This window comes from Neolamprologus brichardi, chromosome 8, assembly GCF_056152115.1.
Source record: "Neolamprologus brichardi isolate AB-2024 chromosome 8, ASM5615211v1, whole genome shotgun sequence".
Classification (NCBI taxonomy): domain Eukaryota; kingdom Metazoa; phylum Chordata; class Actinopteri; order Cichliformes; family Cichlidae; genus Neolamprologus; species Neolamprologus brichardi.
The window spans coordinates 27,362,501-27,376,503 of NC_142111.1; the positions used below are offsets into that span (position 1 = coordinate 27,362,501).

A 14,003-nucleotide genomic window follows, 5' to 3' on the forward strand; every position below is an offset into this window, starting at 1 on the left:
AGCGGCATTGAAGTCTTTGTTATTGGTGAATAATTGTATTTTTTTTCTATTAAGTCTTAACCATTAAAAAGTGTTCTAAAAATAGTTAATGAAAAAAGTGATTTAAACCCCTTTAACTAAATCTGAAAGTCTAAACTCCAGTAACATCTTGATGGTCGGCCCCCTCTACCAGCTTATTTCCCAGTCCCAAAACCAGTTCCAAACAGGGTCATGAACCCTGCCTGAAACTTGGAGCAAAGCCTATTTTAATGCTAAAAACCTTTAAAAACTTACCTAAAACTGTTCCAAACAGTAAGATTTAATTTGCTTCAGCTGTTGGAATTACAAGTTTACAGTGCCGGAGCCCAGTGTGATACAACAGTCTGCCTCACACCAAAGATAACCCTGACACGGGCTGCACAGCTTATATACTGTGACTGTGGTCAGTCCTCCCCGCTTCCTTCTGACCTCGCCTTGTATCTGCTTCTCCTGGAATCAGAAAGACAGACACACAACACACACCCTGCATAGCCTTGATTATCTAATATTATCCATTATTCTTCTGCTGATTCTAAGGCCCAGTTCAGGGCATCTCGTTTGGACTTCCTGACCCAGAGACTATTCTAACCAGTATCATGTGTATGTAAGCATGGTGCAATCCACACAATAGCGCTGAATGAAGCTCTCAAGCCTCAAAACACAGAGCGCCACCTTGTTTATGAGCACATTCGCATCATGTATACATTAAAATAAAACAATAATTCTATAAACAATCCATAATTTTTCTACTCTAACCATGCAAGTATACGAACCCCTGCCCAGAGTAGAACTGAGTCCAACCTGTCTGCAGGACACTGGTTCCAAATATGACAAAGCCATATAGCTCACATGTTAAGCAACAGTACTGACACTTTTGTCTTTCAGGTGTTGGAAGCGTCGATGAGACTCAACTGAAGTTGATCAACTCTGATCACAATAAAATTTACATAGTCGAAGATTTTGACACTCTCCAGGACATTGTCGGCGAACTCATTATCGACGTCTTTAAAAGTGTTGAAAGTTTAGGTAAGTAAAAAAACTATTCCTCCATTACAACGCTGCATATTCGAATGATACTGGTCTACTGATGTTAGAATTAGTCTAAACAGGGCGAGGCAATGGGACAAGTATTTGGCTCCATGCATTTGAAGGCAACATTGGCATCAGTGTGATCCAGCCAAAAAGCTCTAGGCTGAGTTTCCAGTAGCTATTTTTTTCTGTTACTAGTCATGGGCAGGTGTGACTGACTGCAAACTAACTCACAGCAGAACCAGGAACAGGAAACCATCAGGTTCTTTAAATTTGAGAAAAGAAGGAAATGTGCATAAGGTAACCGCCTGACTTTAAGGGTGTACAGCCTCCTTTTTTTCACAGTGAAACTGCACCATGGTGTCCTTTTGCATGTTCCCAAGACTGTGCTACAAAAGAAACATTTACTTTGTGTTTCAGTGTTTTATTGGATCGCTGTTTGATTTCTCTGATCTCTGCAGACTCGGTCAGGCTGCTGAATGGTTCCAGTCTGTGTTCAGGCGGACTGCAGGTGAAGTCTAACCAGAGATGGTCCTCAGTGTGTGAAGATGACTTTGACCTGCAGGATGCAGAGGTGGTCTGCAGGGAGCTTGGCTGTGGGCCTCCTTCGCTCCTCCAGGGGGCGCTCTATGGAGAAGTGGAGGCTCCAGTGTGGAGCAGAGAGTTCCAGTGTGGAGGCCATGAGTCTGCTCTCCTGGACTGTAGAAGCTCAGGCTCAGCTAGAAGCAGCTGCTCACCTGGCAAAGCTGCTGGACTCACCTGCTCAGGTAGAAGAGGAGCTGCAGCTTTGGTTCAAACTCACTTTGTTCTTTGACTGATGACTCTCTGCTTTCTGTCAGAGCCTGTCAGGTTGGTGGGAGGAGCCAGTCGCTGTGCAGGTACACTGGAGGTGAGACGAGGAGAGTGGAGACCAGTGGCGATGGATATCTGGAACCTGAAGGATGCAGCTGCTGTCTGTGGACAGATGAACTGTGGTTCTGCTGTTTCTGTAGGAAATACACAGAGTTCTTCACGGAGATCGGTGTGGTGGATGGAGTCACACTGTGTTCAGGCTGGATATGCTCTGAAAGAGTGCGCATCAGCAGATCGCTCTTCCTCCACCCTGGATATCACCTGTTCAGGTAAGTCTGTCACAGACATCATCTAGGATGGTGAAGTTTCTCGTTACCTGTCTCCTCTGTGACAGTGACCGTGGTAGAAGTTCACTGGATGTGTTCCTGGTCTCCTCGTTTGGTAGAGACACTGTAATCTGACGGTCCTGAGTCCAGCATTGTTGAGCTGATTGTGTTAAGAAGGCCTTTTTGGTTTGTTTGTAAAGTATAATTCAGTTGCAGTTGAAGCTGAATAATGAAACGTGAAAGTTTTGAGTGTTTTTCATGGTTTCATTGCTTGTGATGATGCAAATCTTATGTTGACTTATTTAAGTTAATTCTTCAAATGCTGATGCTGTGTAAACAATTTTAAAACTCATAAAATGAAATAAAACTCACTGAACAATGAGTTCAATTATTCATCTGAACAACATAAAATGTTTCCAGTTTAGCAGTTCAGTGTGAACCCCAATCACGACCTTCAGCATTCACTGTGTTTCTGATGCTTTTACTTAGAATCAGAATCTTTATTGTCATTGTCACAGGTACAACGAAATTAAAAATGGTCCCCGATCATTGCATCATCCCTAACGATATCAAAATATAAATAAAACAATAAAACTCAATAAATAAAATAAATAGAATACTTGAAGTGCTAATAAGAGGCATCAACAAACATTCACATACATCCCCACACACATGCTTCAGTCAGCGCATAGATTAATACAAGAGTGGCGTGATTGGCATTTTTTTTGCATTCAGACGTGTTACTGCAGTTGGATAAAAGCTGTGTTTGAGTCCTTACACTGATTGCTCTGCACCGTCTGCCTGAGGCCAACAGTTTAAACAGGGAGTGGCCAGGACGTGAGGAATCTTTTATGGTGTTTTGGGCATTTTTAAGACAGCGGCTGTTGCGTAGATCTTCCAGTGTGGGGAGGGGGCAGCCAGTGATCTTTTGGGCGCCTTGGAGTGCTTTCCTCTGAGCCACTGTGCAGCTAGTGTACCAGATGCATATGCAATAGGTTAGTACACTCTCAATGGTGGCTCTGTAGAAGAATGCGTCCTTCATTTCCCCGAATTTGAAGGATGGGTCGGGTGTGTCCTTCGTGGCCCACCATATCCCAGAATTCATAGCGCGGCCCAGCCAGTTTCAGTTTTCAACAATGGCGGCCACTACTGAGTTTTAAAATTACTCTTATTAATCTTTCTGGGTCACAAAATAAACTTTTAACATATTTTCAGGCAAGAAAGTAGCTGTGTAAACATCAAATATCTGCTCGTTTATCAAGATATCGCATATTTACAAAAGTGCTCCAACTGTTTCGAGACGTCTGTTACCCACCAGCTCGATAGCTAGCCGGGGGGTTCAATGGCCACTTGAGCCGGCGAGAGCAGCGGACTCCCGGCTTCATCGTTTTCAGATCCCCGTTGTCTTTCACTACTCAGGTTAAACATGATATATAAGTCACTCGGATAACTTAAAAATGTTATTGTTTGGCTTTTTTCTGTGTTTTATTTGTTCCTGAGTAAATCGGTTTGGCTGAGATTAAAGTTATTAGATTAAATAAAACCTTATTAATCCCTCGGGTGGGTTCCTCCGGGATTTTCACACAGCTGAATAAACGTCAAACATCAAAGTGTGAGACGGTCGAGAGTTTACGCCAGTGTCCTGTTATATTTTAGATAGCAAGGAGCAGACGGCCGAGTTTATTACACTTCACCGAGACAGCGGTGACACAAATCTGAAGGCGAGACCGTCACATTTCACAGCCTCGCACTTCCGGCCTTCTCAGTCTTCGAAGGACCCGGCACACGTCGACCGCGAAGGCCGGGTCCTCCGAAGGATGCAGCCTACGTTTTGGGACACAGCTCCAGTGTGATGTTATTCCTCCTGAGAATTCTCAGGAAGTACAGTCTCTGTTGGGCCCATTTCAGCAGCTTGGAGGTGTTCGCACCAGGAAAGGTTCTCCTCTATGTTGACTCCCAGGAAGCGGAAGCTTGGCACCCTTCCTACACAGTCCCCGTTAATGAATAGTGGTTGGATCTCTGCCTTTTTCCTTCTGAAGTCTATTATGAGTTCTTTGGTTTTTGAAGTGTTGAGGAGGAGGTTATTGGCCTTACACCATAATGACAGCTGCTCCACCTCGTCTCTGTAAGACTCGTCACCCCTGGAAATGAGCCCCACCACGGTGGTGTCGTCTGCAAATTTCACAAAGATGTTGCTCTGGTGGACATGAGTGCATGTGTAGAGCAGTGGACTGAGCACACAGCCCTGGGGTGAGCCAGTGCTGAGGCTCAGGGCTGAGGATGTGTGATGGCCAACTCTGACTCTCTGTCTGTGGCCTGAGAGGAAGCTGTTGATCCACATGCAGGTGCTGTATGGAAGCCCCAGCTCTTGTTTACAACAAGAGTTTAGTTTCAGCTCTGTCGTTTCAGTCCACGACCAGACAGATTTCCAGCTGTCTCCACTCTGCTTGGAGCATGATTACTGGATGGGTTTCAGGTGTCCTGCCAGCCTCTGTGGCACTACCCCTCAAGCGTGCTGCACCACCCCTTCCCTGCAACGGACCCGTAGACCAAACCTCCGCCATACACCCCCGCCGTCCAACTGAGGCCAGGGAGCACCCCGGCAAGTGGGAGAGAAAATCTGCTACTACCAGCTTGGCCTATGGACCACCTTGAATTTAAAGGGGTGCAAAGAGCTGAAAGTTGTTGTGGTTCCGAACAAGCCAAATGGAAAGATGACAAACGGGCACAAACCCTACGAAATGGAGAAGGACGGTTTTTCCTTAGACACTGGAAACAAGGGAATCTGCCAGTAGCCCTTGGTTAAATCGAGTGTTGTGAAAAACCGAGTCTTGCTTAACGGGTCCAGCTTGTCAAATCAGGGCATGAAATAAACATCTAACTTTGATACCTCGCTCACCTTGCCGTGGTCGACACAGAACCGTATAGACCCATCCTTTTTTAACCCTTGTGCTGTCCATGGGTCATTTTTGTCCTCTAAAGAAATCTTTTGCTATCAAAAATGTGTTTTTTATTCATTAAATGGTCTGAAAATAACAGAAGTTATTCATTACTATACTATGCGTGATTGGAATAAGTTTTAAGTAATTTGATTTATTTATGGGGTTTTTATTGGATTTTATAACACCTGCTGTCCTCAGGGGTCAAAAATGACCCCAAAGTACAAAGTGTTGCAAAGAGCCGTATTTTCACAATATACTGCTTTCAAACATCTTTGATCTTGGATCACTGATGTGTGGGGTCAAGCAAAGGTCATAACAACCACAACAACAACAACAACAGGCAGCACAATGAGGAGGCAGGTGCTCTATACTCAATGAAAGTTTATTTACACAGCACCGAATCACAACAACAGTCGCATCAAAGTGCTTCGTATTGTACGGAGCCCCGCAGGGGACATGGGAGAAAAAAAAATTAAGACGGACTTTTGCGAGATCTCGCAAAAGTTTTGCAAGATCTCGCAAAACTAACTCGGGATCTCGCAAAAGTTTTGCGAGATCTCGCAAAACTAACTCGGGATCTCGCAAAACTTTTGCGAGATCTTGCAAAACTTTTGCGAGATCTCGCAAAACAAACTCGGGATCTCGCAAAAGTTTGTTTTTTTTTTTCCCTCCATTTTTTTTCCCTCCTTTTTTTTTTTTTTTTTTTTTAACTTTATTTAACAAACAATGAGTATGCAACATACGAACAGATGAAGTATACAAAACAACAAAACATGAACACAAATAGCCAGGGGTAAAAGAAAAAGGTAACAGTTATAAGAATACATCTCGCAAACGTTTTAGCCGCACGAGGCACGATGTGCCGGGAAAGCGGTGTTCCTCCCGGCTGTAGTAGGTCTCGACCTCCCGTTAGCTTCGAGCTAATGGGAAGAATGCGGCTAAAACTTTTGCGAGATCTCGCAAAACTTTTGCGAGATCCCGAATTTGTTTTGCGAGATCCCGAGTTTGTTTTGCGAGATCCCGAGTTTGTTTTGCGAGATCTTGCAAAAGTCCGTCTTAAATTTTTTTTTCTTCCGTTTTTTTACCATGTTGTGCAAAGCAATGACCAGCAGGACAAAGCACATATTGTCCTCTAGTATAATGAGGAGGAAGAATCAATGTTCAGGAAGATCCAGGGTTAGAAGATAATGAAAATATAGCTAATATTTAGAGCACATGTTACCCTTTCTCTGAAAAAGCACATCACCCACCTGCAGAAGTGGAAGAAGGCTATGAAGTGAAGAAAAGTGATGAAGAATCTGAACTATGTTCAAGTAGGTTCTCAGGCCTCCAGGACATGGTAGTCTGAGAAGCTTGGAAAGAAAGTGACTGGGCTTCTTGAAGTTTCTTGAATTTTCAGAATGTGAAACTGAAATAGAAGATGTGTCAGAGGACTACACATCTTTCATTTCAATTATGATGAAGACAAAGAATCAAGCAGGAAAGAGGAGTCAGCTGAGACAGAGGAGTATTTGCAGTAATGTGAGGAAACATTGATCTGGTCTTCTATCCTTCCCAGTGTCAGACGATGCATGAGTCTCTCATGTGCCTCAGAGAAAGACGATCTACCACAGTCCAAGCACATGTGCCAGGTCCCATACTCCTTCAGTTGCTTTTCTACTCGAGTACTGAAAGCATTACACACAGTGTATTCTGCTTGTATTCTGCCTTTGAACGTTTACATGCCAATGGATGCATCAGAGACCAAGTTGGGGTTCAGTAACTTGCCCAAGGACACCTTGGTAAGAACTCCAGACTAGAGCACACAGAGATTGAACCAACAACCATCCAATCAGCAGATGAGCTGCTCTGCAGCCAACTCAATGACAAAAAAGGAGGGACAACGAGAGAGGAAGAAAAATGGATCGAATGCAGCTGTAGGCGTATGTGGGTGTGTTGATTCTTACTGCCGTGCATCCAGTAGAGTCGCTACGGCCAGTTTATGACATCCTGAGTCTGGTAGAGAAGTTTTAAAGGTGACACAAGATTAATTATAGAAGCACAAAAAGGATATAATTTCTTGATAAAGACACAATAGATGATCATCGTTCATGACACAAACGTGCTCAAACGTGCTTGTGTCAAATATGGACACGTCTTTGTCCTCGTGAAAGTTTGCCTTTACTCAGACCCCATGCCCTGGTGTTCCCACCATGCCAAAATATAGAAAACTGTCAGGTAACGAGTTGGAATAAAGTTGAATAAAACCTTGAAACACAGAGATGGATGATATTTTATACTTCTTGCTTTATAAACAGTCAAAGCAAACGGGGTCATTTTTGAGCCCAGAGGACAACAGATGTGATTATTTGCTGCCAGTAAAAAAACTTGAAGTAGTTTAAAAACAGCTTTCTAAATTAACTTTGACATAAACCCGTCTGTGATCATCTGTTAAAGCAACCGACTCTGGTTGTGAAACGATAATCACGATAACTGATGATTTAATTTATTTTTTACCCGAAAACAAAGAAAAAATTCCTTTTTATGAGGTTTTTATCAGACTTAAATTTGAAATGGAATAAAAAAAATGTTTAAAAATGTTTGAATTAAGTTTTAATTAAAAGTGGGGGAAAAATCGACTTCATATTAATTAAGTATCAATCAAACCAGATGGGGACATTTTTGACCCCTGAGGACCACAGGTGTGATTATGTGCTGCCATATAAAATTTATAAATGCTTCAAAAAAAACTTTCTCACTAAAGTTCAACATACAGCACTCTGTAGTTAGTCAGATAGTCAAAATTATCTAAACAATTAAATATTTTATTTTCTCAATTTGTTTTTGCTCAAAAACACAGTGTATTTTTTATAAACAAGGTGTGGTGGCCCTAAAATGTAAAATGTTGGGTAAATTATGTGTTAATGTGTTGGTCTTAAGTAAAACTAAGATGTAACACTGAATTGATTGACAATTTATACTTTATACTTGAAAAAACAGTCAAATGAAGTGGGGACATTTTTGACCCCTGAGGACCACAGGTGTGATTATGTGCTGCCATTTAAAAAATTTATAAATGCTTCAAAAAAAAAATTCTCACTGAAGTTCAACATACAGCACTCTGTAGTTAGTCAGATAGTCAAAATTATAGAAACAATTAAATATTTAATTTTCCTGTTTTATTTTCGCTTAAAAACAGGGTGTATTTTTTATAAACAAGGTGTGGTGGCCCTAAAATGTAAAATATTGGGTAAATTTTGTGTTAATGTGTTGGTCTTAAGTAAAACTAAGGTGTAACACTGACTTGATTGACAATTTATACTTTATACTTGAAAAAACAGTCAAATGAAGTGGGGACATTTTTGACCCCTGAGGACCACAGGTGTGATTATGTGCTGCCATTTAAAATTTATAAACGCTTGAAAAAAAACTTTCTCACTAAAGTTCAACATACAGCATTCTTTAGTTAGACAAATAGTCAAAATTAGCTAAACAATTAAATATTTTATTTTCTTGTTTTATTTCCACTTAAAAACACAGTGTACTTTATGTAAACAAGGTGTGGTGGCCCTAAAATGTAAAATGTTGGGTAAATTATGTGTTAGTGTGTTGGTCTTAAGTAAAACTAAGGTGTAACACTGAATTGATTGACAATTTATACTTTATATTTTAAAAAACAGTCAAATGAAGTGGGGACATTTTTGACCCCTGAGCACCCCAGGTGTGATTATGTGCTGCCATTTAAAAAATTTAAATGGTTCAAAAAAAAAATTCTCACTGAAGTTCAACATATAGCACTCTGTAGTTAGTCAGATAGTCAAAATTATCTAAACAATTAAATATTTAATTTTCTTGTTTTATTTTCGCTTAAAAACAGGGTGTATTTTTTGTAAACAAGGTGTGGTGGCCCTAAAATGTAAAATGTTGGGTAAATTTTGTGTTAATGTGTTGGTCTTAAGTAAAACTAAGGTGTAACACTGAATTGATTGACAATTTATACTTTATACTTTAAAAAACACTCAAATGAAGTGGGGACATTTTTGACCCCTGATCACCCCAGGTGTATGAAAATCGGGAGGACATTATGAGGGTTAATCACAAGAACTATGGGGCTACACCACACGCTGTGCAACTCTTCTATTACTCAACATTTCAGACAATTTTCTCTGAACAATTTGCCTTTTATGTTCAGGCAACCGATTGGGCTTTGAACGCAACATCACACCTGGGTGCGTTTCGAAATAGTGCTCTGTGCGATTGGTATGGCCAGGCAAGGGGTAGAACACATCTGCAAACCGCTGCTGCTGTACAGCAACATCTGCTCCCTTGGGCTGTGTGAGATGGTAATCACAATCACCCTCGTAGTCAACATCACCGACTCGCTGTGTGACCACAGAGGCTCCTTAACACTTGTCGAGTAACCTTGAGCTAGAAGAAGGGAGTAATACAAGCACTTTATCTCTGGGTGAAAATTGCTTGAGTCTAGCCACTCTGTTCTACAGGCACTGCTGGCATTCCTGCACCGGGAGCAAATTTTTTTGTGATAACCTTCCCAGTTTTCTTCAATCAGGTCCAATAAGCCCCGTGGCTTCCGGCCATTTCAAATTAGAGAAAACCCAGTGGAGCTCTGGGGCACCTCCCATGCTGCAAACAAGGGTCTAACCAGAGATCCCGATTGGGTTCATCCTTGTGAATGGACTTACGAATCATGGATTTTAAAGACTTATTCAGCTGCTCCACCTGTCACTCCATCAGTCTGAGGGTGGTAGACACTGGTCTGAACAGATGAAATGCCCAGTAATTCGTACAGTTCTTTAAGTGTGTGAGACATGAACGATGTGGTCAGTCAGTATCTCTTTCACAATGCCGACTCAGGAGATCACTGAAACAGTGCCTGTGCTACACTCTTTGCAGAAATGGTGTACAGCAGCACTGCTTCAGATATAGAGATGCATAATTGACCAGAACTAATACAAAGTGATATCCACGTGCACCATCGAAATTGCCCAATAAGGTCCATCCCAATGCACTCAAATGGGACCCCCATTAATGGTAGTGACGATTAATGGGAGCCGGTGGGGCCTCACGAGAAGGCCCTGCCATCTCCTCCAACCCAGAGTCACCATTGGACACCCCGCGTCACCACTGAGTCCAGCACAGACACTACACACCGCACAAGCTGAGTGCTTCCCCCACACACTGTCCCAAAATGTTATTAAACTCCAGCCAATCTGTCCCCAGAATTAAGAGACAGGCGTGAGCTAACTGCAGCCTTTACACTATGTGTTTTGCCCTTAAACTTTATCTGCAGCAGCACTATGACATATTTCTGAACATCCCCATGCACATATCTGACCTCCACCCATTCTACCTCCAGCAAGGTTGGTTAACCCAGGGTTTGGTGGACCATGGTCTTCATGCAGCCCATGTCTGGAACATTGTATGTTCCTCCTGGACCTGGGAGAGAGCGTTGGAGGCTCAGTGATACGGAAAGCCAAGCCCACCTCCCTCAATGGACACTCCCGTCACAGGTGTCCCAGCCGCCCACATCTCCAACACTTCTGTCTCTGTGTCTGTGTGGCCCTACGTGGGTCGCATGCAGCGCCTACCGCCACCAGAACCTGGGGAGGCAGATCGGGGAGAAAGGGGCCAGTGGGCCTTAGCTGCAGCAGCTCTTCTGTCACTGAAAAATTTAGAGCATGATTACTGGATGGGTTTCAGCTGCCCTTCCAGCCTCCCTGGCACTGCTCCTCAAGCCTGCTGCACCACCCCTTCCCTGCAGCCGTAGACCAAACCTCTGCCACACAGAGAATATTCACGTTTAAAGTAAAAACCTTACATTTTGTAAAATGGATGAATTTAAAAGAAAGAAAACAGTTTGCTGTTCAGATTTTTCAGTTGTAAGTTATCAAGCTCTCAAAAATAAAACTGCATTAAGATAATATTTTTGATATTTAGCCAGAACTCATTTCTACCAAATCTAGCCTTAAGGTATTTTTAATAATGATTCAACATCTTGTTAATGGCCTAAAATATTTGCATATATAAAGCACTGGGATTTAATGTGAGCTGTACATTTGTATCATTGTATCTGAGATGTTTTGCAGAAGATTTAGTTACAGATGATGTCTATCTCCGGAGAATTCTTTTGGCATCTGCGAAAAAGGCTATAACAACGCGCTGGCTTTGTAAAGATCCTCCCACTATAAGTCTTTTTATTTCTATAGTGGAAAACATCAGATTGATGGGATGTATGACTTTTACCCTGCGAATTCAGAGGGGCTTGGGAAGGAGCTCTACAAACTGTGGCAGCATTTAATGCATAGAACTTACAATACTATAGTATTTATGTATGTATGTGCATATATTTGTCTTCCAATGACCTCATAATATTTTGTTTGTCTGGGTTTTTTCTTTCCTTTTGCTGTATAAAAATGTTTCTAAATAAAAAGTAATCATGTTGGAGTTTTCCAGAATTTCTGAGCGTAGCAAAAAGTCTGTCTCATGGCCTCTCCAATGTCCATCAAGCCCCCAAGTTTTGCTTCACCAACCACTGAAGTTACCCACCTCCTAACCCCCCTAGTAACAGTCTGTCTACCAGACCACATCACTTCATACCTTTACAGTCGGTGTCAGCAGTAAGAGAGAAGGGATGATGATACTGGAACACGTCCATCCCCAAGTTGTCTTTGGCCCTGTTCTTCTCCATGTTGCAGCTGAAATACGATTCAAAGATAGGATTTGAAGACAGAGGCCTCAACCAATATGTTCTCACTACAGTCGCATAAAGTTGGTGTTGTGTGTCAGTGTGTGGCTGGCAGTGTGGACCTAAACATGAAGACGGGATTGATTTTTCCACAGGGGCAAGATGAGGACAGAAGACAGGGACATGACTGGAGGGACAGGCAGGGATACAAAATAAGCAAAACTTAGACCAGAACTAGATAAGAAACAACATTTTAAACTGTGAGTAAATAAAGAAAAAAAGAAAAACATAGCAAGTAACCAAAACATCAAAGCACTAGGACCAAACCAGAGAGATCCTAACAGCCGGCTTTATGAGAAACGTCTGATCCAGCTCAGCAAATATTCAAGATTCAAATATGTGTGTAGATAATCTGTCAAGCTGGGTGGGCTGACAGAGGGGCCACGATGGGAAAACTGCTATGAGTTTAAATGTGGGGCCCATAGCAGGTTGGGCCTTTTTGGCCCACTGATGATGTAATACTTGTACTTTTATAGTTTTATTACTTTTCAAGCTTTTTTTCTTGCCTGTCTTTGTTCCTGCAGACTCGGTCAGGCTGCTGAATGGTTCCAGTCTGTGTTCAGGCGGACTGCAGGTGAAGTCTGACCAGAGATGGTCCTCAGTGTGTGAAGATGACTTTGACCTGCAGGATGCAGAGGTGGTCTGCAGGGAGCTTGGCTGTGGGCCTCCTTCGCTCCTCCAGGGGGCGCTCTATGGAGAAGTGGAGGCTCCAGTGTGGAGCAGAGCGTTCCAGTGTGGAGGCCATGAGTCTGCTCTCCTGGACTGTAGAAGCTCAGGCTCAGCTAGAAGCAGCTGCTCACCTGGCAAAGCTGCTGGACTCACCTGCTCAGGTAGAAGAGGAGCTGAAGCTTTGGTTCAAACTCACTTTGTTCTTTGACTGATGACTCTCTGCTTTCTGTCAGAGCCTGTCAGGTTGGTGGGAGGAGCCAGTCGCTGTGCAGGTACACTGGAGGTGAGACGAGGAGAGTGGAGATCTGTGGAGGCCTCAGGCTGGACCCTGACGGCAGCTGTAGCCTGCAGAGAGCTGGACTGTGGCTCTGCTGTTTTAACAGGAAGCAGAAATGCATCCTTGGATGGACCAACGTGGAAGATCAAAGCTGACTGTGTTAAATCTGGATCTACACTGAGGGAGTGTGCCACATCATCCCAGTCATCCACCGTCCTGGAGCTCATCTGCTCAGGTAAGAGAGTTGCTGTGAGCCAACGCAGTTTAACATCGAACGAGTCGAGTCAAGTTCAGCCAATCATCTCTCTGTTTACAGACCTGCTGGTTCAGCCAATCATCTCAGCGTCCTTCTCGTCCAATGACGGGCAGGTCCGGCAGCAGGAGTCTTCTTGGGTGTTAAAAGGCTCCAGCTTCACCATCAGCTGCTCCATCCACCCTCAGTACCCAGGAGGCTCTTTCCAGCTCACCTTCACCTCCTCCAACACCACCAACAACTACACCCAGCCAGCTGTCAATCACTCTGCCCACTTCCTGTTCCCTGCTGCAGAGCCCGCCCACCAAGGAACCTACAGCTGTGTTTATCACGTCTTTGTGTTTTCTCATAACTTCTCCTCTGAGAGCCGTCAGCTGTCTCTCACTGTCTCAGGTGAGCTGAAGCAGAGTGGAGCTCAGGTGTGAAACAGCAGCAGGTCCCACCTGACGTAGGCTCAGATGGAGTCAGAGATGTAGGCGGGGCCTACCTGATGTTTGATGCCAGCTGTTGTTCTCCTAACATCTAATGTGACGCTGAATGTGTCTCATCAGATCCAACAGTGTTTGTCATCAGACTGCTGCTGCTGCTGCTGAGCCTGCTGCTCTTCATCTCTGCCGTCTGTTTCAGCCATAAGGTACCGAGCACACGTCTGCTGATCAGAGGATGTTTGAAGAGAGCGGCGACTCGCTCACTCACCTGTGTGCTGCTGTGTCTCTGCAGGTCGCCGGGAGGCAGGAGCCCCGCCCACAGGAGGACCTGGAGCTGGATGGTTAAAGCTGGCAGTGTCCAGAAAAGCAGGCAGCTCAGCAGCGCCTCCACATGGTGGAGGAAGTGTTTGCATCCTTCACCACAGTGTGAACATGAAGTGCAAACACAGTATCACTTATACTTTTGCTTATGCTGTGTCATGACTATCATGATGGTTGTGATTATGTGTTTGATTACAGTGCTT

At 43.5% G+C, this 14,003-nt stretch overlaps 1 protein-coding gene across 1 annotated transcript in view; it reads left to right on the forward strand.

Annotated features, from left to right (window-relative positions):
• The window catches only part of LOC118454362 (uncharacterized), a 23,824-nt gene extending 9,966 nt beyond the window's left edge, over positions 1-13,858 (forward strand). The window contains exons 9-17 of the mRNA XM_087845029.1: positions 1-25; positions 904-1,044; positions 1,509-1,814; positions 1,887-2,168; positions 12,377-12,682; positions 12,755-13,047; positions 13,093-13,444; positions 13,603-13,685; positions 13,772-13,858. The exon at positions 1-25 is cut by the window's left edge and continues 140 nt beyond it. Coding sequence (XP_087701155.1) covers positions 1-25; positions 904-1,044; positions 1,509-1,814; positions 1,887-2,168; positions 12,377-12,682; positions 12,755-13,047; positions 13,093-13,444; positions 13,603-13,685; positions 13,772-13,825 — 1,842 coding nt within the window. The 3' untranslated portion in view covers positions 13,826-13,858. The remainder of the gene's footprint in view (positions 26-903; positions 1,045-1,508; positions 1,815-1,886; positions 2,169-12,376; positions 12,683-12,754; positions 13,048-13,092; positions 13,445-13,602; positions 13,686-13,771) is intronic.
• Positions 13,859-14,003: the final 145 nt, after the last annotated feature.